Below are 24,665 nucleotides of genomic sequence, written 5' to 3'. Positions count from 1 at the left end.
GTTGTAGATCTTCGTAGCCATGTTACTCTCTTTTGACGTAGAGAAGTTTTACATGATCTAGTTTTCAGTTTATGAGAACGGCGCGCTCGTGTGGCGAATTGAAATAAATCAAGATGACGCTTTACGAAAAGTGAAATTTCAAATATATATTTAAGCATGGTAGAGTCTGTATTTTCTAATTTTTAAAATATGGTTGATAGCTATCTGTTTTTTTCAAGCCGCTTATAGCCCGAATACATCTCTTTTGAGCTTTGAATATGCGTTCAATGTACGGTGCATTTCCTAAAAATTATTGCTGATTATTGAAAAAAAAAAATAAGTCTATGGGTTACTAAAGAAAAGTTGTACGAAGTATGCCAATTTGTTGGCATTAGTTACAAAGTCTCGTACTCTAGATATCGCATTTGAGTGTGCAGACTGTGCAGTGTCTGTTGAGATTTTAAAAAAACTTATCGGTTTTTGATCAGACCATATGGATATTTAGTAGCAGTAGAGCTCGTTGTGGAAGAGTTCGTCCAGGGAAATACTGCCACTTACCTATTTCTGCCGCCAAGCTATAATATGAACCTACAGGAACATGGGACTTGTCAACTTATGTCTCAGGGTGACGGGCGCAGTGGTCCTCAGATCTTTGCGATTTAAAGCTCTGAGCGGGACTGCAACTGTTATTCACAGGCGTATAGCTTACTATCAGGCACACTATTCATTCGTCTCGTCACTTTATAATAATATATATATATATATCGCCATTTGATATGACCTGAATAAATCAAGATGTAATCTGAGACCGTATAGGTTTTTGTTTTTTAAAACATTATAAGAAATCACATTTATTTTCTAAATTTAAAAAGGTTTAAATTAATAGTGATATTTCGGTTTTTGGCGCAATCTAAATAATAAACTTAATGCGAAAAATAATCAGGATTTTTCTGATTGTTCTGATCGTAAAATTGTTTTGCAAAATTGAATCGAATCATAGCTTCAGGTATTTCTGGCAAGTTTTTGAAGGGGATCTGGCGTTTATTGAACTGGTTCGATTGATTAGGGTAAAAGATATGTACAAAAACAATACACCATACCATATTTAAAAAAAAATGATATGTCAAAATGCGGTTTACGGGTTTTCGTTCTGTTACTCCTCATTTGTCAAGTTGTAAGGCACAGAAGCGATCAAGCAAAGTCTCACCTTATGATACGAGCCATTTTCATCATCAAAGCCGCAGTTGTTAGGAAGATTCGATCTGGCGTTGACCTTACTGGCATCTATTCCGAGAAACCACACTTCTGGGTATTTCCTGATTTCGTTCCTTTCCCATTCCGTCAGTCTGTCACCGTAGAGCTTCAGGGCTTCTGTGGAAAATGGAAAAAAAATGTTATTAATAATTAATACAAAGATAGAAATCCGATCTGACAGTGCGACATAGATTTTCATATATTTCTCACTGGTGGCTACGGCAATAAAAATCGTTAAAACCTAAAACAAAGACCTTTATCAAACGCATATAAAAATTCGTATGGTCTGATAACTCGATATTATGTAGCTCTGTTGGCAAATATCGTGACATTCAATAAACTTAGAATTTATTAAAGCGACACCTCTAGTCAGCTGCTGGTAACTGTAAAGGAACCTCGCTGAGTGAAGAAAAGCTTTCATAGATTTCTCACAAAGTCGTTAAAAATAAAAAGACAAAGATCTTACAACAAGCACATAGAAAAATTCATAAGGTTCGGTAATGCGGTAGTTGGTTCCGTGGCGTAGTTGGCATAGCGTCTGGCACGGTTTGATGGAAGATGTTGGTTCGATTCCAGCCGGATCGAAAGAATTTTTTCTTAGTGTTTGATCTTTGTATTAATAATTATTACAAACTACTGGAGTAATTTTACAAAAATAATTGAATATGATTCAATGAACTTAAAAAACAACATCATGATACTAAATCATCATAATTTTATTACAGGCTATAAGTGAAAGTATGGTTCGTCGTCGGTCTAATTGTTTTTTCCGCAATGGAGTTAAATATTGAAGATATTTGCATAAATTTCAAAATATCTTTATTCGAATTATAAATATTACATTAAGGATTAGTAGCACTAGACTTCCTTGTGAAAACGTCCAGATACTGCTACCTTACCATTACCTTACCTATTTTTGCCGTCAAGTAGTAATACTCAATAAATTTATTGCATTCATATGGTACATACATGTCTTAAAATTAAAATAATGCTACACATATTACGAGCCCTTTATTAGGGATAACAATAAGAGCAGAGGTAGGCCGAGGTTCCAATTATTAATTAGAATTGTTATTTATCAAATAATGTAAAATAAAAAATATGTCATATAATAAGAAATATACGTCATATTATAAGCAGAATTATGTCACTTGAAAGTTTGTATTTAATTAGATTACAATAGCATAACTTTATAGTAACATGAGCATTACTGCGTTCCCTTTTGAAGGGTGCTGGTCAAATTACAGGCACATGGGACTTTTCAACTTATGTTTCAGAGCAGGCACAGTGGCAGTACCCCTCAGATCTTTACAATTTAAAGCTGGCAATGCAACTGTTATGGACAGGCGTGTTACTTATCACGAAGCGTACTACTTGTTCGTCCCGTCAATTAATATTATCTTAAAAAAAGTCAAATAATCATTTATTTCATAGGTGAAATTTTGATACTTGAAAACATCATTTTCTAAGCTACTGCTCGTTCACTAATCTGACCTCCTTGAAAAGAACAAGCAAAAAACTTTAGGCATTGCTCTTTTAAAATAAACTTAAATGCTATCGAATACACTTTGAATCAAATTTGTGTGGAATCTAGACGCATATCGTCTTGTCAACCATCTTTATGTAACACGTAGTCTTCAATTTTGTAATATGACTTTTTAATTAAAACACTTTTAAAGTACGTATACTGTTCCCCATCAAAAAATGGTTTGCCATAGTTAAATGAAATCGTCGTACCTTGAGTTTGGAATCACATGGAAAAGCTCTTGTATCTTATTCCAGCGCCGCGAGACTGTACTTTAACCTATACACGCCAACTACGCCATCAAATATTCAAAATGCATAAATGGGTGTATGCTTACTAGGGCGTAACGGAGAGCAATATTTCAAACGAGGGTTTATGTTAGTACCTACTAACATGATCGATACAAAAAATTATACCGCAATTTCATACCAATTTCACTGTTATATCACCAACCATTGCGTGAATGTAGTTTAATAATACAAAAATATATGGGAAGTAATAAAGGTACCGAAAAACAAATAAAATTGCAACGAAGTGTGACTAACTGTAATACTAAGTTGCGATAAAATGAGTTACTGAAAAATAAACTCAAAATATATCGACAAAATTATTTATATTTAGCAATCAATTAAGAGCTTGTCCAAATTATAATTCTAAGAAAAAAAAACTATATTTCCTAATAACGTACTAAACTTTATATTATCATCCGCTCACGCGATACATGCAGCCGTAGACGCATACCACACCTAGAGGTGCCGGTGATGATTTTATACCGATTTATCGGATATCGAAGTTATAACAGGTAAAAGAACTAATATTAATTGCTATTTCGGTAACTACTCTAGCAAACCATAAAGTTTTTAATGCCTGGGTCTGTCATTTAAAAAAAATAAAGAACTTCAAAAATACATCACGACAATCGTGTGTGTTATTGTTTGGGCTGGTGATTTCGGTGTTTATTTATTGAAAACATACCGTAAGTAGCGTTTTTTAAGTTTACTCTGAATATAAATGTTTATAAACTATACTTTAAGGAGTAACTTCATGGTAAACGTTAGAACAACTCAAACGGAATAATATCATATTTATCCAAGTACACCAAAAATTTCATTAGTGCTTTTTAAGTGCAGGATTTGCGGTGTATTACTGCATTTTATTTGAGATGTTTTTGTTGGTAGTACGGAGGGTATTTATTTAGCAATGCAGAATAATAATTTTTATTTATAAAAACTGTATTTAAACTGAATACTTTTCTAATTTGCGAAACCAAATTGCCGCCATTTTGCGGTAGGAAGAGAGCAATAATAAAATTAAACCTGACCCGCTGTGGTACTCGTTTGTTTGATAGTAGAGTGTAAATCCAAAATATACTTCTTAGGTTTTCGCGATTATGACATATTGAAAATGAAATGGTGTAATTAAAGGCTCACACACTCGTCTACTCCTCCCGTTTGTTTCTGTTTGTGAGTTGAAATCTACTGATTCATTCAAGAAACAATTTGAAACTATTCAAGGCTAGAGTGACTAGGCATTTCTTTCGCTCTACTAAAGCTTTCTCGTAATACTTAGCAGTTGAGATCCTTGTTAAAAAGTTTGTTCACGGAAGTTCCGCTACTATTTATATTTCTGCTACCGAGCAGTTTTAAGAGCGTTCCGGTTTTGAAGGGTGTTAGTAAAATAAACACTGGCTGTGCCCCCAGATCTTTGCAATTTAAAGCTCTGAGTGGTACTGTAATTGCTATAGACAGGCGTGTCGACTATCATCAGGTACATGACTTGTTCGTCCTGTCACTTAAAAAAAAATTGTATTAAATAAAAACCACGGTGACTTTACAAAAACGTTAGAAAGATCAAATACTCCGAAATTTAATTACAAGGCTTCTCCATTTTTTGACGGTAATCGGTTTATTTCAACGACGAGTCCCGAACTGACAACGTAAAGAAAATCAGGTTACAGAGGCCTTCAATCTCCGAAATACCGGGAATAAATAGAAAAAAAAATACAAATATCACTCAGTTTTACAACCTCCGCATAAAAAAGGCCACCTAATTCCAAATTTAAGATTCTTATTTCCTTTTCAATCTAACGTCACAGACGACTTTGTGTGCCTTGAAGAACTCTGTGCATGTTACATTAATTGACGTAATGTAGATACGAACACTTTGCTTTATTAGAAAAGTATATAAATAGCAATTCTCATCCCTAACCTATGTACGTTTTGTGTATTCTGAGACCTTTATCGGTTTAGGAGTCAGGGCGAATGTTATTTTTAGCTCATCGAGACGTATTTGTATAGGTACGTATTTGTGACGTCTACGTCACAGGATGCGGAGCCCGATATAGGCGGTCAATCTGTTAAAAAATTAAACAAACTCTTCTATGGGATAGTGTGAACTTTTTAACCGACTTCAAAAAAGGAAGAGGTTCTTAATTCGACTGCATATGTTTTTTTTTGTATGTATGTTATGCGATAACGCCGGCATTTGTGAACCGACTTTGATGATTCTTTTTTTGTAGGAAAGAGGGTACCTAAGGGTGGCATACTAGGGGATGAATGACTTTTGAGGTCGGTTTTTTAGTACTCTGTACTGAGGTTATGTAAATAAAGGACAGTTTTTGAATATTTTGCTATACTGTATTATATGGTGGTATGGTCAATGGTAGCAGTAGAGCGCCTTGAGAATGAATTCGTCTATTAGGAAGTATAGCCACTATACTCATTTTTTTGTACATTCAATCACAACAATACTAATAAATACAGAAAAAAAAATTATGTTATAGACAAAAAGTACCGAACACTTAAATAATAATAACATTTAAAATGCTTAAATATATAAAATAGAAAATTAATACTTGAACCAATTTAAATTTTAAGTAAATAATTTTCTTCTAATCCTGTAATTCTCAAACGATTAGAACAGGGAATTATTCCCGCTCAAGTGTCTTTGCTCTCGTCCAATCACACTTCAGCGCGGTAACAACACAACCAATGACAATAATTCCCGCTCATGTGTCTATTTTAGCTTTCGGCCAATCATACGTCAGCGCGACGACACAACGGGTGAATTTCAAATAAAGAAATAAACACTTCTTTGTATCAAGTATGCATGTAATAGAAACGATCATTTTATACCGTAATTCGATTCAACGCCTCTAAACGCAGTTTGTGAACTTTTTTCAAGCTGTAGACGGTTGTTTTGTAATTACTATAGCTGACGATTTGTTTTCCTTAACAATACGATGGGGAATATTAACGTTTGAGTATATTACCGAAAGTAGTCGCTGATTGTTGCACAAATCTACCACAGAAAAATTTATTTAAAATAATGTAAACATAACATCGATGGACGGCCGAGTAATGAAAAACTGCTTTGAATTTTTTTTTATAATACCATGTAACGGGATGAACAAGTCGTGCGCCTGGTGGTAAGCGACTGTCGACCCATAACAGTTGCCTCTCAGCGCTTCAATCAGAAAGATGAGATATAAAATTGACAAGTCCCATGTGCCTGTAATTTCACCAGCACCCTTCAAAACCGCAACTCACTAATGCTCTCATTGCTGCTTGGCGGCAGAGATTAAACAATTTAAAAACTGCAAGTTTGCACTGGAACAGACCCCAGTACCTACCTTTCTTTATTTTTGATCATAGTGACCCTCCCTACCGACCCCTAAGGTATAAGGGTAAAGCACTATAACCGTCTAAGTTCAGGTTCTGAATGCTGATTTCTCGAAATCAGCGTCCTGATTTTAATTCAATCAATCCAATCGGGTAGCCTATCCGCAATATTATATGCCTCGAGAGGCAATCAAAATCAAGCTGCAGACCCTAAATCAGTCAGCGTACAGAGTTGTCACAGACAGTTGCCACTGACTTCATCCGGTTCTCAAGAGGCTAGTGCCTCGGTTGAACCGTCCCGGATGCACGTACAGTACCCTACCTATTTTCTAGATAGATACCGGAGCTGTAGGCTCGCTCACTTCCCGTTGCGTATTGCACAACTAACGGTTGCCACCTCTAAGCCGTTGACTCTATTGGTCGAAACGACGAGATAGTAGGTAGTCTGTTACTGCGGTATACTCACAATACCTTTTAAATCGTTTGATTGCATTTATTCTTGTTTTAAAATGTTAGTAAAAAGAAATGTGAAAGTTAAAAATTGTTTATTCAAAATATACCGAATTTTTTTCGCAAATAAATCTCTAAAACACTTTGGTAAACAATCGAAAACTACTTCATGGGCGAAGAAGTTTTTTGTGGTTTTATTCACAATATACAAATCACGAAAGTAAATCCCCAAGGCACCTGAAAGCCTGATCTTTTACGCATCAATTGACGTCACGTTGGGCGCTTTTAGTAAGAGTGATGAGAAAGTATTACTGTTTTTTTTTGTCTCCTGTTAAATTTAGATTTGGACGTTATCGTTAATATCTTTGATCGCCGATATCTCTTGGGTTTATCCCCTCGCTTTCTACGACCCTCTCTTCTCTTTTCTTCTCGATTAATTGAATGGAATACGCGTAAATCGATTCTAAATAGAATAATTTCATAAATTGACAGTTTGAGTGAATCATTACATAAATTGACAGTTATTATTAATTTACTTTTTTAATAATTATAATAAAAAGTGTTAGCTATTAATTTAAATACGATGTGGTCTGGCTTTGGGTAGAACTTGTAACAATTTGAGATGGCTTGTAAAAATAGTCTTTTAAGAGTTGGAGGTGCATTTGAAACAAAGGCGCGTATTGCGCGGAAACACGGAATCATCTGGGGAATTGAACCGTAATAAAAATATATAAACAAACACCGCAATCTCGGAATGTTTTCTCGTAGGGTTTTGTTCCGTTTATCATGTTTCTACTTTCGTATGCTAGTATTATTTATGGATTATTTTCGATCGTCTTGTATCTTTCGATTTGAATTTGAGACTAGTTGCAAAATCGTGGCGGAACCTGTAAAGATCTCGTCTAGGAATGTATTGGCAGTGAATTTCTACCGCTAAGCAGTAACATGGATAGATAGATGATTTACTTGTCACAAATACACACACTTTTTTAATATAACACCAAGTGACAAGACGAACAAGTCGTGCGCCTGATGGTAAGCTACACGCCTGTCCATAACAGTTGCAGTGCCACTCAGAGCTTTAAATCGCAAAGATCTGAGGCATAAGTTGACAAGTCCCATATACCTGCAATTTCACCAGCACCCTTAATTACAATTTCTTGTTTTAATGTGCATTGTTTGTACTTACGTACGTTTTGCTTGTACATTGTTACTTTGTTTGTACTATGGTTACCTATTTCGAATTTTTAATATGTATTGAATTACATTAGTAGTAGAGCTCCTTGTGAAAGAGTTCGTCCAGGGAAATACTGCCACCTTACCTAAATCTGCCGTCAAGCAGTAATGTTTATTACTTGGTTCCGGTTTTGAAGGATACGGCTGCCGGTGAAGCTTCAGTTTCTGAGTAACGAGTGTAGTAGCAATGACCCTCAGAATGTTGCGATTTAAAGTTTTGAGCTGTTGCAACTGTTCCGTTCAACGAAACCGACCTCAAAAGTCATTCGTCCCCTTGTTTGCCGCCCTTAGAGGTCAAATATTTTCTTCAAATTTAAATGGGACCACGTCTGAGGTATCTTCTTTCCAACAAAAAAAGAATCATCAAAATCGGTTGACAAATTATCGCGTAACATACATACAAAAAAAACACGGTCGAATTGAGAACCTCCTCTTTTTTTAAAGTCGGTTAAAAAAAGCAGTGGGATATGTCTTCCTGTGGATAATGATAATGGTAAAAAAATATATTAAACTTATCATCCCCTTTATTACGATTGGATATAACTTACAATTCTGACGTGAAAAGTTACATATATGAACATCTGGATTCAAATTTTCATTTTCCATGTTACATAAGAACAATGCGATATAAATGATAAGAATCGATATTTTGTTTTTAATACCTTGTATCTGTTGTGAATTTCAGGAAGTATCAAAATAAAAAGGGAGAAAAGTAATAATAAAATTCACTTGTTGTAATGCCGTAACACAGGCTAGTAATCAGAACTTTTAAAAAGCTGACACTAACCTTGCTTTATGTATGTTTGCTATTGCAAAAACATCAGGCGCTTCAACAGTTTAATTCAAGCCGTAACATTATAAATTCACAACACACCCCCATTCTCTCGTATACCTTATGGTAAGTCTTATCGAAATCTCCTATGCTTCCCGTGACGTCATTGCAGTCCCGAGTTCCAAATTCAAGCCCGGTCAAGGACGGGTCACAGGTACTCCCTACAGGAAGCCCTTTGATATGATTGAACAAAGATTTCTACAGGGAAGTTTGGACGCGAGCACAAGGCGTTATTACTTTAGTGGTAAACTACACTAAGATCGCGACCTATGAGAGCCTAAAAGTATGTGTTTACTCAAACAAATTCGTAATAAATCCGCTACATTCTTGCTTATCGTAACGCTACCGCTACAGCTGATATTTGGATACGATGCTTTAGCGAGTACTACTAAAAATTTGTGGGCCATGATCAGCCACTTTCGACGGCACTTTTTAGACTACGACACAGGATGGTGACAATAATGATGTGATAATCATTATTCATCGTTTCAGCTAAAAGACGACCACTGCTGAACATAGCCCCTCCCCAAAGAATGCCACAACGACCTGTCCTGCGCCGCTTGTATCCAGCGGATTGCTTGCACCCAGATCATCCACCTTGTGGGTTCAAAAAACGCAAACTACAGTACTTTGGTCATAATAATGCGTAATGATAAATACGACCTACTCCGACTAATTATGCAAGGGAAGATACCACCTGGAAGGAGGCGTACTTCGTGGCTTAAGAATCGCCGAAGATGTTTCAATCTGAACACAAGATCCTTGCAGCTGTGTCTAAAATACAGATAGCTCTAATGATAGCCGACCTCCGGTAGGAGGCACCTCAAGAAGAAAAATAATTTTAATGCATTAGCAACATCTATCTTATTTATTCAGTATTATAACGCATTACATTGGCCATGGAACGAAATCAAAGTTAATTTTTTGTGACCAGAGCATAATTAATATAACAATTCCTTTTTTTGCATAATACCAATACCTAGTGACACGACGAATGGTCGGCGACACGCCTATCCATAACAGTTGCAGTGCCACTTAGAGCTTTAAATCCAAAGAACTTAGGGGCACTGCAACTGCGCTCGTCACCCTGAGACGTAAGTTGACAAGTCTCATAATATGCCTATAATTTCACCAGCATCCTTAACTTACCCTTCCACACCGGAACGCAGTAATGCTCACATTACTGGTTGACGACAGAAATAATTAAGGTCGCAGTGCTCTCTTGGACGAACTCTTTCTCAAACAGCTCTACTGCTATAGTAATGATCTGGAGGCAGAACCTGAACTTCGAAGGTTCCTGTGCACGCACATGTTATAGCACCCTTCTCGTATACCCTAAAGGTCGGTAGGGAAGGTCACAATAATCAAAACTTATGTAGAAAGGAAGGGGATGCTACCAAAGCAATATAAAATAAAAGAATTAATTGTGTAACATGCAAACTTGTTACGAGCCAAAAACAGGTCCAGAGAATTCCAAGTAATTCCGCACAGTCTCAGGAATTCTCGCAACTACGGTTCTTCTTTTGTAAACTAGTTTCCACGTTACGTAATTGACTTAGAGTTCATTATGCTATATCGTCGGTGATAGTGCAATTACGCGTACTAGCATTTTGTTATGAGCCTCCATTTCGGTAATTTAGTCGCCAAATGAAATCCGTGTAAATGTCGTGGCAACCAAATTAGCGTGATTTACGGGAATCTATTGTTATCAGTCCGTAGACAACATAAATTAATGCTTACTGTGCAATAATTAAAATCGCAGCCATTGAAATAACAAAGTAATAACGTTTATTGAAATTTCTGTTACGCGGACTTGCACTATGCTCGACGTTACACAATTTGCACCCTTGGTGTAATAAGGCCACATCTGCAAAATGTCAACTTTTCTAGATAGAGATTTAAAGATTCTACGAACGAAAGTAGTCAATGACGTTTTAAGCTTAAATGGTAGAGTTATAAAATTTCCTTATACGTAATTTGTTTCATATAATTTTCATAACTCTCATTTCATAAAAGCACTTTCGTGATATGTTCATGAAGTCAAAGTCAAATCCTCTTAAGAGGAGGTTCTCAATCCGTCTGTATGTTTTTTTTTGTACGTATGTTACGCGATAACTCCGCCGTTTGTGAACAAATTTTGATGATTCTTTTTTTTTGTTGGAAATAAGGTACCTCAGATGTGGTCCCATTTAAATTTCAAGAAAATATTCCACCTCTAAGGGAGGCAAACTAGGGGATGAATGACTTTTGAGGTCGGTTTTTTTAATCGGAGGTTAGGTTATTATAGAAACGTATACATTGCCCCTTAGATTAATTTGTCACTTTGTGAAGACGACTATCAAGAACAGCTAGTTTCTTTTTATTTCTCGTATTAACGTTATGTATCTTTTTATTCCATGGTTATATCTGTCACTATTTTTCATAAAAAAATTAGTAATTTACTGTGACGTAACATTTTCATAAATATTCTGTGACGCTAGCGTAAGAATGCTAAACTCTTCTTAAATAGAATTATTATACCAAAGAGGCACTATTTTCTTCACAAATTTCGCTTCTGTACCTTCTTACACCGTGCATGCATCTTCCAAAAGTTTGGTATTACTCATATACATAGATAGAATGCGGAATAATAAGAACCGTGTGAATGATGATTTAGTGGCCGGATAGAAGAGGGATTGCTTCGATGGGTCGGTCATGTAGAAATGATGGATGTAGATTAACGGCTTATAGGGCAAATGTAGATGGAAACGTGGAGAGAGGTAGACCCCAACTTACATATCTTGATGAGATTAAAACGACCACATTGAAAGTACCTAGAATAAACAGGCATATATGAAGAGACTGAAACGAGTGTAGGAGGTGAAAGAAGTAAGGGCGTCTTCAAATTTGACGTATTTATAAGCGCTTCAACCGTGCATTTCTAACTTTCGCATAATATTTTGAAGCGTAGTTTACATTGGTAATTTAAAAATTACTAGAGCGGTACTGACGCGCGGCTGTCACGCCACAGTCGCAACGCTGCAGCACTTCTACAAAATATAAAAATATATACGTATGTAAATCTAAGGCTCAACTCAAAACTGGCGCAGTGTCGAAGCGTCGCCTCGTATCCTGTTTTCCAACGACATGAGTTGAGCTTGATGAACGTTTTCTTCTCCAGCACTTTAGTCTGTCAATTATAATTCAATTGTCTATGGTGCAGTCGGTGCCCTCACTTATGTATTCACTATTTGTATGGCACTTAGTACGAATAGTAGTTACATGAGTGAGGGCACCGACTGTACTCGCTTTTGAACTGAAAACTTTCATTACAGATCTGTACACAGAACTACGAGTTTCAAAAAAATTACGTTGTAGTTTTGCTAATTAAAATGTCAAATATGACGCTACGCTAACGCTCTACTGCCTCCTGATTGGTTAAATTGGCGTAAGAGTAATAACGCAATAATAATAATAATAACGCACACACTCAACATAGCCCCGCACTAGGGAAACCCTGTGTCGCGGGTGCCATGGACACACACATAGACAACCACAAATTATACCCAAACTCACGAGAGAAATAAACGTAGGCCATACAAATATTTCTCCCGGCCCGGGAATCGAACCCGGGGACCTCTGCGTGGCCGTCCGGTATGGTAACCGTCCGGCCACGGAGGCAGAGTCTTGCAACCTGGCCACAAATCTTTATAAAAAAAAAATATTGGTTAAAATTTAAGCGATACTATTCTTTCTCTTTGGTTTTTTGTTTTATAGAGTTTTTTCGGCCTTCGTTTGAGTTTGCTGTCATGGATTGTTAGCATCTGAAAATCTCTTCACTTGACTTGACTTCGATTGACTTCAGAACCCTCATTATGTACCAATTGCAAAAAATACATACTGTTATGTCAATTGTGTAATGTTATATTAGTTCACTTAATGAACCAAAATATGAATTATAGCAATTAAAATTTAATGCAAAAAAGAACATAGAAAGCGGCAATTTATGACAGATATAAAGAATGCATTCACGCATAGTCGTATACAGTATCGTATCTAGTTTGTACGGTACACGATTGCCATAAAACCAATTAATGGACAAGGATAATAAATTTATCTGTACATATCAATTGAAAAAGTTTACCTTGATCGCTGTTTTTTTGTTCAGTGGTTAAGAGGGTAAAATACAATGGTTGTTAACGAAATTGCGTTACACCCAACTGGGGGGTTGAATTTACCCATTAATACGAACAACTTTTAAACATTGGTACCACTCTGAAATTGGGTAATTCAGTTGATACCCGTACAAACAAGAGTAAAATGTTTTTGTTTAATTTTGATTTAGGATAGAATTGGTGTTGTTATCATAAATTGTACATCAATTAAATAAACTTAATTAGCGTTAGTTAGATATTGGATGGCATAGTAGATTATGATTACGATTATATAAAATATGTATACTATACAATAATAAACAGGATGTGCGTACATGCGTGAATTTTTAGATATGTCTATGAATATTTCCCAACTTTATTTTGGTGTCATTTTATTGTTAAAATGTACTTAATACTTCGACCATTTCCTTTATTTTTTCCATTCTCTAAGACTTAATACCAGCCCGAAACTAAGCCTCCACGTAAAGGATGATATCGAACACGTGTACGTGTATGTAAATATTAGCGGAATTTAAGTGTGACTGAGTATGTGTTCCAGGCTACACAAGACTTGAGCTAGGTCACAGTTCAGATAGCTAGATAGATAGATTGATAGATACTTTATTGTTCACACACAAAAAACAAAAGCAGTACATAGGCATCTTAGAATTAATGTGGGCAAAGGCGGCCTTATCGCTGAGAGCTATCTCTTCCAGACAACCTTTGAGGCAGAAGAGAACTGAACGGAGAGGGAGACGTAGTGTGCCAGTGATAAAAATTGAAACTTACACTGTCATGAAATAATAAGTGGCCATAATATTATATATATATATATATGTATAAAGCTACAAGTTTAGACTCACTTAGAAAAATAGAACGCATACTTCCCGATATGGTGGAAAAAAGAAAATTATACCATATAATGGTGTCTGCGACAGTAATCATCTGGCAGAGGAACTTCAGCATATAAAGCAAGTCCTACATGCGGATAAGTTGAAGATTCCGCGCCAATGCCGCAGGCCCCGTGTGAAACCGCCAACATGAGAGAGGTGTTACAGAAAAGATCGGAAGAGTCCTCAGGCATGCATTTATCAAGACCTATTTCAAACCCCTGAGGAAGATTTCTCAGTTCCTGAGACCCGTGAAATGTAACATCCCCTTACAGGATGCAGGAGTTTACAAGCTTGACTGTGAGTGCGGTCTCTCTTATATTGGACAAACGAAGCGAAGTATTTGTACCCGCGTCAAAGAACATATAGCTGATGTCAAACACCGTCGCGTAAACAAGTCTGCAGTCTGCGAGCATGTCATGGATAAACCTACACATTCAATGATGTTTGACAAACCCCAGGTCCTCGCACAAGAAGTCCGTTATCTACTCAGGACACTGCGAGAGGCCATTGAAATTAAAAAACATCCTAGTTTCAACAGGGAAGATGGTTTCTCCGTACCACCACTTTGGGATCCAGGATTTCCTCTGATGAAAAATCCCAAACAAACATAAGACTGCAGTACTAACTAATATGTTTTAGTTTATTGTAATTTCTATTATTAATTAATAATAAATTGAACTCAATAAAAAGTCATTCAATAAAGTAATTTGCAAAAGTTAATGTAGCGTAAATTGGAATGTTTTCTTTTTAAAATTACAAATAAGATATTTAATTAATAACTATTGTAACTATAGTGAAATAATAGGGTGATTTGCATTAATATTAGACATAACTGGTTGAAGACTGTACCATCTAAGTTAACCGTGACCATGGGATCTGTAAAGGGCCCGAAACGTCGGTTTGTTTGAAAAAACAAATATACGCGATTGCAGGCCCTTTTTATTTATTAGGTTATGATTAGGCCCTGCCGACATTGGCTGAGCCAAGGCATACCTACGGGGGATACAACAAAGTGAGATAGCGAATGAAAATCAGAGCGTGATAAAAAACAGTGTTACTACTACAGTACCGGCACGCTATGATGGCCGTTTTGACAGATTACAATAGTGAGGTTAAACCTCAATTCATTATCGAAAAAAATATAATCAAATGCAAGCATCGCATCTATAAGTTTTTAGATTTATAACTAGTGTTGCAAGGCGTAGCTGATTAAAAAGTTTTAATAAAACGAAAATTAAAATGTTTACTTAATATATCATCAATTCGAAACTGCTTTGTTTTGCATTGAGCTTTGCCGCAAGTTTGCCGGAGGTAGAACTTGTGCTGGCCAGCGATCCCATAAGTGACGATCGTACCATTTCATTTTTTTAAATTTTGAATTGTGTCGTAAAATTATACATTCCATAAATTTTACATCAATTCGCTCCTTCAACGTAGTTATGAATTAATACGAAACTTGATGAGCGGACAAACGTCAAAACGGCCATCATAGCGTGCCGGTACTGTAAGTAGATTGTAGTCCTGCCTTTATGAAAATGTATATTCATGCCATCTATTATTGACCCCCGTTACTGCCGATTTATAATTAAGACTCCGCATTTGCTGTACAGAGTCGGTTTTCTTCTCTCTTGAGTATTAGTGTTTCATAGGTTTCATCATAGGTCAATGGTTTCATCATAATATTATGTTCATTCACCGTTAGTGAGAAATATTGCAACTAAATATTAACAAATGTATGTAACTCCTATGAGAAACCTATGATGTCCTGTCGTGAACGTATGAGAACCTGTCGATGCCTGTGAGCAACCTATGAGAGATATTTAGGATTTATACACATTTAGTTAATAAGGTGTTTTTTATATCAATGTTATTATTTTTATATGCATTTTTGTAGTTCAATGACATTCGCTTTGAAAACACTGAACCCACGAACCTAACCGTTGAAAATAAGTTTAACTTAAACTTTTTGTAGACGGCTTCAATATATGTTTTACAAAGAACATCAACAAAAGACTGCGTGTCAACAAAAAGCTATCTATATTAAAGGATTCCCAAACTCTTTGCCTTCCACACAAATATGGTATTTAATAGACTAAAGATATTTACGTAGTTCGATTTAGAATGTGATGTTTCAAAAACAGTTCTTATGTCTTCAATAAAGACCAAATCAGCTGTGATAAACGGTGATAACACCTTCACTGTCCGCTCTGCTTATACATGAAATGCGCGCCTGTTGAAAACAACAAGCAAATAAACTTATGCGAAACTCAGTTTATCTATATAGTTAGGCGTTGCCACTTTGACTATACATTCTTGAATTTGATATTATACTATCTAATTGGGTATGTGAATAGGGTTGATGGGGCCACAACTTGGTGCAAATAATTAATTTTCGTCAAAATTATAACTTACATCCATTAGTGCAATAAGGGGACAAATTAAGTGACCAGTAGCTCACGTGTCATATAAATTACTCGTAAAATAGAGGTCCTATGTCGCAGCCACACCTCACTCATTTACAATCCAATCAGGGGTTGACAACCCCTGCGAATTGAGGGTAATTTTTAGTTGATATCGTTTATGAACGTGACAACTTTGATAAGTACATTATTTACAGCACGCACATTAATTTATTTTAAGTTTCCAAAGAGATGGAAATGCAGGGCCGATAATTAAGAAAAATTAAGGCCGGTATTATTAATGAATAGAAAAGTAGCGCCGATTGATAATCACGTATCCTACGGTTCTTGAACCTAAGTACTGTAGTTTGCGATTTTTGCTAGACTCAAGACCTCTAATTTCTTATTCACCATCTGCTATACTCTTTCATTGGGCACTCTATCCGCCCACGATATTTTTAAAATTCTTCTGTAGACCCACATTTCAAAGTCTTCTAAACGGTTGCTCATATTTTGAGTCAAGGTCCAGGACTCTACGCAATACAAAAGAACCGAAAACACGTAGCAACATCCCAAACCCTGGTAGAGATCTTCATCGATTGCATAGTAGATGGCTCAGATTTAGAAATACGTTACGCGTTTCTTCTATCCAACATTTGATCTCCACGCTATGATCACATTGGTCGTTTACGATGCAACCAAGGTATTTGTAAGAATGGACTCTTTGGACTACTTGCTTTCTTTCTTCTTCAGATCTTTTGTTGTAAGATGTTGTGATCTGCCAACTATCATGATCTTCGTCTTTTTTAAGTTTATGCTGAGAATGTATCTTACACTAATGCTATCAAAATTTGACGTCAGTAATATCGTATCATCAGCATATTGTATGTTGTTCAGCGCGTGGCCATTTACTATGCCTTCCTCAGCGTTTTCTAAGGCTTTGCAAATATTGCTTCCGTATATATATTAAATAGCAGTGGGGACATTATGCATTTTTGCCTGACTCCTGATAATGTCGATCGCTTCTGTCAGTTTTCATTTCCTATGTGTAATCCTGAACACCTAAGAACTCGGCTGTGACGATGTGACTTCCTTACATGGCCACTCGTTTTTAAATTTTGAATCGTTCTTTAATAATTGCTTTACCTCGGCATTCTGATTTTGTTCGTTCCATCGTCACTTCCTGCTCGACCGCGGCAGCGAACAGTGTTGTTTAAATTTCAATTGCGTATAATTTTGATTCCTTTGCCAGATTTGTAATAGCTACTACTAATCGTGTGCCAATTTTAATACCAATCTGTAAATCAGTATAACTCGGCCCTTTTGGGGTAAGTGTGTACTTTGTATTCATCCATAAACATATCCGTATGTTATTAAGTTAGGCAGTATTTTGTAGTATTGTACCTGTTTTTTTTATATCTTTTTTTTTGTTACAGCCTCTTTTTTCGGACCTGAACTTTTCTTACTTTATTGCCGTGAACTGGTCACGGCTCATTAGGGTTTAAAACCTTTTCACACCTACGTCAAAAATGATCAATTAAAATAGCATAAAATGTACATTAATAGTTTTTGATTATTATAATACCAAGTGACGGGATGAACAAGTCGTGCGCCTGGTGATAAGCGACACGCCTATCCGTAACAGTTGCAGTGCCACTCAGAGCTTTATATCCAAAGATCCACAAGTCCCATGTGCCCTTACCCCGTCCAAACCAGAATACAGTAATGCTCACATTCCTGCTTGGCTGTAGAAATAGGTAAGGTGGCAATACTTCCCTGGACGAACCCTTTCACAAGGAGCTCTATAGCTACGTAAATTAATTAATCGCCGGCTAAATTTTCTTCCACCATTTTAGACCGACCTAAAAGGTCGTTTATATTAAAATGTATCGATTGCCATCAATCTAACAAAGTTATAATTACACGTCAGGCATATGTCCGCCTCTGTCAGTCCTACTTTACTACTGAAGTTAGGCGTGCGGGGAGAATAATTAGCCGGTAGTTGCAAACAATAACGACATATTATATTTCTATCGCAATTTAAGGCGCAATGTATATGTTCCTTTAGTAAGAATTTTTTAATTTTATTGAATGTCACAATGTTTGACCACCATGATATTCAATTATTTTTGTGAAATTGCTCCACTGGTTTGTTTTTTTTATGATATCAAGTGACGGGACGAACACACGCCTGTCCATAACAGTTTCATTGCCACTCAGAGCTTTAAATCACAAAGATCTGAGGGTCACTGCCACTGCGCCCGTCACCCTGAGACATAAGTTGACAAATCCCATGTGCCTGTAATTTCACCAGCACCCTTACCCTTCAAAACCGGAACTTTGGATTTGGAGTCAGAAATAAGTGAGGTGGCAGTACTTCCCGACAAACTTTTTTACGAGCTCCACTGTTACTAAAATAAGTGTTGTTGTACAAAGATCGAACGACGAGTAAATAAAAAAAAAAACACGACCAATATCTAAAAGTTTTTTTTTAGTTAAAAAAAGTCAGACGAATGCCAAACAAACGTTACAAAACACTGTAGTGCTTCAGGGATGTTCGCGGAGGCTAGAATTGATATTTTTCAAGCAGTTTTTCGCAAGAGAGTGGCATCCCTGGTGGCCAGAGTGAGAGGCAGCACCAACAGTCTTCTTAAGGTGGTAGCAGAGAGTGCTCTGTGGCAGTTCGAGTCCATCCTTGTCCATAAATATGAACACTTTGTTTTCTACTAACACAGTTGTAAGAACCTACTAACACCATATGGACTTGTAACTGTTTGAAATAAATTATTTCATTTCAATTCATTCATATTTGCCTCCGTGACCGAACGGTTACGAAGCTGGACTGCCACGCAGAGATCCCAGGTTCGATTCCCGGGCCGGGCGAAACAGTTGTATGGCCTACATTTATTTCTCTCGTGAGTTTGGGTGTAATTTGTAATTGTCTATATGTGTGTCCATGGGACCCGCGACACAGGGTTTCCCTAGTGCGGGGCTATGTTGAGTGTGCGAGTTGTATATACAATCATCATACAATTAATCAATTTTATGGACAACTTACGCTTGACCAAAAAATGTACTATGCCAAAATTGTTTTTACAAAAAAAAACTTAATGGTTCCTAAGACAGTTTCCCTGTATCACCTATAGTTTCGGATTTCAACAACACACTGTATAATTACGGTCCCCAAGGTGTAGCATTATTCCTCTTTTAAAAATTGCAGCCTATAGGTCAACCACACCCACAAAGCTCTCAGCGCCTACGAGTTTTATATAATGGCCTCTCCACACTCGCGCGCGTTCCACACGCGAAGCCGCGAACTACCCGGGAAGCACGAGTGTGGATTCCATTCGCATATTCCTCACTGCTTCGCGCCGTCGCAGGCCTCTCCACACTCGCGAGCGAATCGCGGTGCGGGTCGCGGCTCGAACTGCCACAGAGCACACTCGCAGATGTTCGTACCTAGTTCACAGTATAGTTCGCGCACTAAACGAAAATGGACGCCAAAGTTGTCGTTGCTTCTGCGACTACGAGCCGCGAACTCGACGCGAAGCCGCGAAGAATATGCGAATGGAATCCACACTCGTGCTACGCAGGTAGCTTGCGCCTTTTTACGTTTGTGGAGAGGCCACCGCGACAGAGAGTTCGCGAAGTGTGAACTGGGCGTTGAACGCGACGAGGCTCCACATTCGTGTGCGGCGCTGTTGCCGAGAAGTAAGTGCCATAGACGGTTGCGTTTGTATTTTTTTATTGCTGACAAAACGGAAATAGGCCTGTTTTGATAAATTAATATTATATTTGAAATTGGCACATTTATATTTACAACCTCTTCTTACGTGAAATCCCGGGCTAGTAGAGGCACGTAATATAGATTGTTGATAATAATTCTAATAGTAGTGGCATTAGACGGAAGCTTGTATAGCCAACCAAATATATAATAGTTATTTTTGTTTAAGAATATTATGTCACCTAATTGAATTCCTTAAAACTTGTTGACGCAAATAAATTAATTTAACAATGATCTCGTCGTTCGGTTTAAAAGTAATTTATTTAAACGACGACTGTGAATGTAAATACATATACTATACTGTAAATTATTATAATTTAAGTTTATTGGTAGTTAATCTTACACATCAATATATTTAAAAAAAAATTAAATAAGTTGATTTTTCAGAATGCCGAAAATAAAAAGGTCTTAAGTAAAATAAACTTCATTGTATTTGTACAACCTTTACAGATAATTACATTTCAAATTAATGTAAATTGCTATTTATAAATTCTAAGTGTTCATGAAGTATTCTTTATTACTATAGAAGCAATTTGTCAAAAATCGTTTTACCATCGCAACAATTTAATTTCATTTGGTATCTAATTTATTCGAAGTAATTATTACACAAGTTGGAGCAGAAGCAGTTATTCTTATAAATTACTTTATGGCAACTAGATTGGTATAAAATATTCATAATTTAAACTCTCATTTGCCTTTGAATGACTCCATCGCGTGTTTTAAATATCACCAGAAGTTCATCTGTTGCGCAGAATTTGCTAGAGTGAAAGGCCTGTCAGAATCATATGTGCAATTACGCAAATTGTAAACTTGGATTTAGTGAATAGAACCAAATTGTATTTATGTACTATTAATCGTGTAATTGGATGTCCAACATGTAAACAAATGTGTAGTTTAGAGCAAACAATAACAAATATATTTAACAAATATAATTATAAAAACAAATTAAAAAATAGTTTCCTATTTTATACGGTAATAAACGTTAAGAGCTCTTTTCAAGCTGTAATCTGATAATATTTGGAACAATTCATCTTTTTGCAATATACTTATGTATATTTTTACTTAATTTCGGTTAATACAATAATTATAATAAAATTCTATGTTTCAGGTCGTAAATAATTTTATGACACGGCCACGGGCAACACAATCGAGATCAAAAGCATTTTTTGTGCCGCCATTTTATCGTGTCATAGACGTCATTCGTTGCTCCGTTTCTCGACCTCGAATGTTTTCTTGTGTCTGTAGAGCGTTTGTTACAATATTGGGTGTTGTTGTTTATTGGTAATAATATATTTTGTAATAGATAATTAAAATTATAGAAAATGAGAACCTCATCCTGTTGAAATTCCGTTAAAAATAGAAGACACAGTACACCAGCTGCATTCACGGGTTGGTAATGCCATTTCATGACGTCTTTGTTTACATTTAGGACATCTAATTACGATACATGCTATAGTTAAACATACACGTAAGAAGCATGTAATAAAAATATAGCTAGTTTTTTTTTATTGTAAACATACTTAGATAAAAAGTTTTTTTTTACGGCTAGAAACCACGGAAGTAAAAAATGGTCTGTAGAAGAAACTAACGACAATCGCATGTAATGTCAATGTAGAGAATCACCGCACTAACCGATGCCGAATAAGTTTTATATCAATGTAACAAAAGCGTAAAAGATATGTGTTTCAAGTAGGCGGTCCGAGCAGAAGCGAAACACGAAACAATTTTTTAGTTCTGATATGGATTGACATAATTGTTTTTTTCGGACAGACTGAATAACGTGTTAATAAGTATGGTAATATAGTCGAAGATCGCACATCTCTAAAAGGTGCTTTGTTCCTAATCCCTCATATAGATCCGCTCTGGGCCTTTTGAAGGGAAAAGTGTCGTTTTTATTTTGGCTTTCAATTATTTTGTGAAATCTAGTTTAAAGTGGAATAGGATAGCGCTATTGTACCTTAATCGAAGATTAAAACGCGAAATTATACGAATCTCGAACTAAAATACCCGTATCGGCCTGTTCTAAGGAATCCCGAGTCAATCCAAGCACGCCGCCTCAAATTGCCTATCCTCTTTGTGGCGGCCAAATTTACAGAAACATAATTAAACGAAGACGTAGCTTAATAATAATATAAAAAAATAATCCCTCATATAAAATGGCGGGCTTTTGAAGTTACAAGTACAGCTCTCCCGACCTAATGGAAAGTGCAGTAACTAGCATATTTTACGAACATAACGCATACGTACATAACATAATGTCATTACAGTAATGTCAGAATCATTACCAGATATAAAACTTTCTTAAAATAATGTAACAAAATTATTATAATAGCAAATTAATATAAAATATGGCAAATTTCAATTTAGTAAATCGCTACGTAAAGAATATATGTAGAAGGTCATGGTAATTCGTAGGTTAATTAAAATAGCAACCCTTGGCATTCATGAGTTTGTTTACTAACAAACTTTCGTATCGAAACGGGCAGCATAAAATGTAGCAAAATTACTTTAAAAACTATAGTTATTATAAGTGTATAATAAGTTAACTTGTGAAATGAAGTGAACTAGCATCTTGTCGTCAGCCTTGTGTCGTCAAGGCGCCGTTCTAACGGGAAAACAAATTTTTGTCAAAGTAAGTGTTTTTTGTTTCTTCAAAAAGTTAAAGCTTCGGCTTTACCATGGAAAATTTTCACACACACACGCGTCACACACAGGACACGTCACACGCTCAGGCGTAGCAACACACACACACGATCCCTTGTGTCTGTGTTGGTACGCCTGAGGGTGACGCTGCGTTGTAAGTGCTGCATGCATGCGTACATGCGTTGAAACGGCGCGCGTCGGGCAAAGGGGCCAGGAAACAAAGCAGGGAGGGATGCTGCGGTGCGTATAGCGGCATTACGATGCGACATCGTCGTACTTCGACTCTGCTTCTCACAACCCCAATCCCCTCGTAATGGTTGGTTGAATGATGTCCCCCTCAGGTAAAATCCCCATCGCGTTCAGACCTGTGGGCCCAGGAAGTCCTCAACGACCTTGACGACCAATCAGTCTTACCACCTCACTCCTAATTTTTGTAGCAGTAGAGCTCCTTGTGAAAGGGTTCGTCTAGGGTAGTACTGCCACTTTACCGATTTCTGCCGCCAAGCAGTAATGTCAGCATTATTGTGTTACGGTTTTGAAGGGTAAAGGTGCTGGTGAAATTACAGATACATGGGACTTGTCAACTTATGTCTCAAAGTGACGGAAGCAGTGGCAGTGCCCCTCAGATTTTTGAGATTTAATGCTCTGATTGGCATTGCAACTGTTATGGACAGGCGTGTAGCTTACCATCAGGCGCACAACTTGTTCGTCCTGTCACTAGGCATTATAAAACCACCAACTAGATCGCAACACATTCTTATTCCACACGAAACAATCGTCCTCGCCGAAAACCAATAATCTCTTAGTTAGAGATAGAGATAGATAGAGACCTACAGCACGTCCTACTTGCGGAAGTCTACAGTAGCATCGTGCACTGAAATCCGTACCCATACGCCCTTAGATCCGCTACATAAACTTTCAAAAAGCCTTCAGTTCGCCCAGTGTTAAGACGAAGCAACACCGCATTGCTCGTGCGGCAGTCGGTGCGTTGAAATCATATTGTCGCGACGACGTAACGCACCAGCATTGCCAGTGTGGCATCGCTCTAATCTTTTCCAAGGATACTTAAAGGTCGGGCAAATCTTAATAGCTATTATTACGATCAAAGGACCAACGACCTTTCATTGCTCGAAAGCCAGTAGGTACTTTAAAATGTTAAGTCTTCGTTTCATTTATAACGCCTACAAAAGAGATTGAGCAAATACATTTGTGTAGGTATAAGTAGACTCGATTTAAATTCGTTGAATCACCCGCCTTTTAAATTGTTATAATAACTAACCATTCAAAAGAGTTTTCAAGAGAAATCTCAAAGAGGGAGCTCCTTGCGTAAGAGTTCGCCCAGGGAAGTACTGCCACCTTACATATTTCTGCCGCCAAACAGTAATGTGAACATTACTGCGTTCTGCTGCTGCTGCTTCATCATTTAGTTCCAAGAAATAGCTCCATTTCCAACAAATTGATCAACCTACCAAACTAACACAGTTTTAGTGCCTAAGTCTGCACAATACGACTATAACTAAGATAGTTTTTCCAGAGTTAATTACGTGCAAGCTGTTGACCCATTTCTTCTGCCCCCCCACTTCGACCCCTTCCGCAGACAAATGGGCCTGTAAAGGTTACAACGTTACCAACTAACAGAATGGTATTATTTTAGCATGTAACTTATCTTTACACAAAAACATGTGACATTTTTTTGGTGATTTCTTTTACTTTTTACTATCGGACATCCATACGGCGGAACATTTGTCTCTCTAAAAATGAAATAGAGGACTTGCTGAAGAAGGTGCGCTAGTGCAGTGACTTAATCCTTCGTACATGCATGCACGCGAACACGCATACGCGCGCACGCACGCACGCACACACACACGCCCACACACACACACACACACACACACACACACACACACACACACACAC

At 36.9% G+C, this 24,665-nt stretch overlaps 1 protein-coding gene across 1 annotated transcript in view; it reads right to left on the bottom strand.

The window, feature by feature from the left end:
- LOC113236424 (dual specificity tyrosine-phosphorylation-regulated kinase 2) overlaps positions 1-24,665 on the bottom strand; it is a 146,919-nt gene that overhangs the window by 41,543 nt on the left and 80,711 nt on the right. The window contains exon 3 of the mRNA XM_026472478.1: positions 1,187-1,350. Coding sequence (XP_026328263.1) covers positions 1,187-1,350 — 164 coding nt within the window. The remainder of the gene's footprint in view (positions 1-1,186; positions 1,351-24,665) is intronic.

This window comes from Hyposmocoma kahamanoa, unplaced genomic scaffold (genome assembly GCF_003589595.1).
Source record: "Hyposmocoma kahamanoa isolate Upper Pololo Valley unplaced genomic scaffold, ASM358959v1 102, whole genome shotgun sequence".
Classification (NCBI taxonomy): Eukaryota; Metazoa; Arthropoda; class Insecta; order Lepidoptera; family Cosmopterigidae; genus Hyposmocoma; species Hyposmocoma kahamanoa.
Note: the sequence above shows the minus strand (reverse complement) of the source record. Positions and strands in the feature narration are given on the sequence as shown.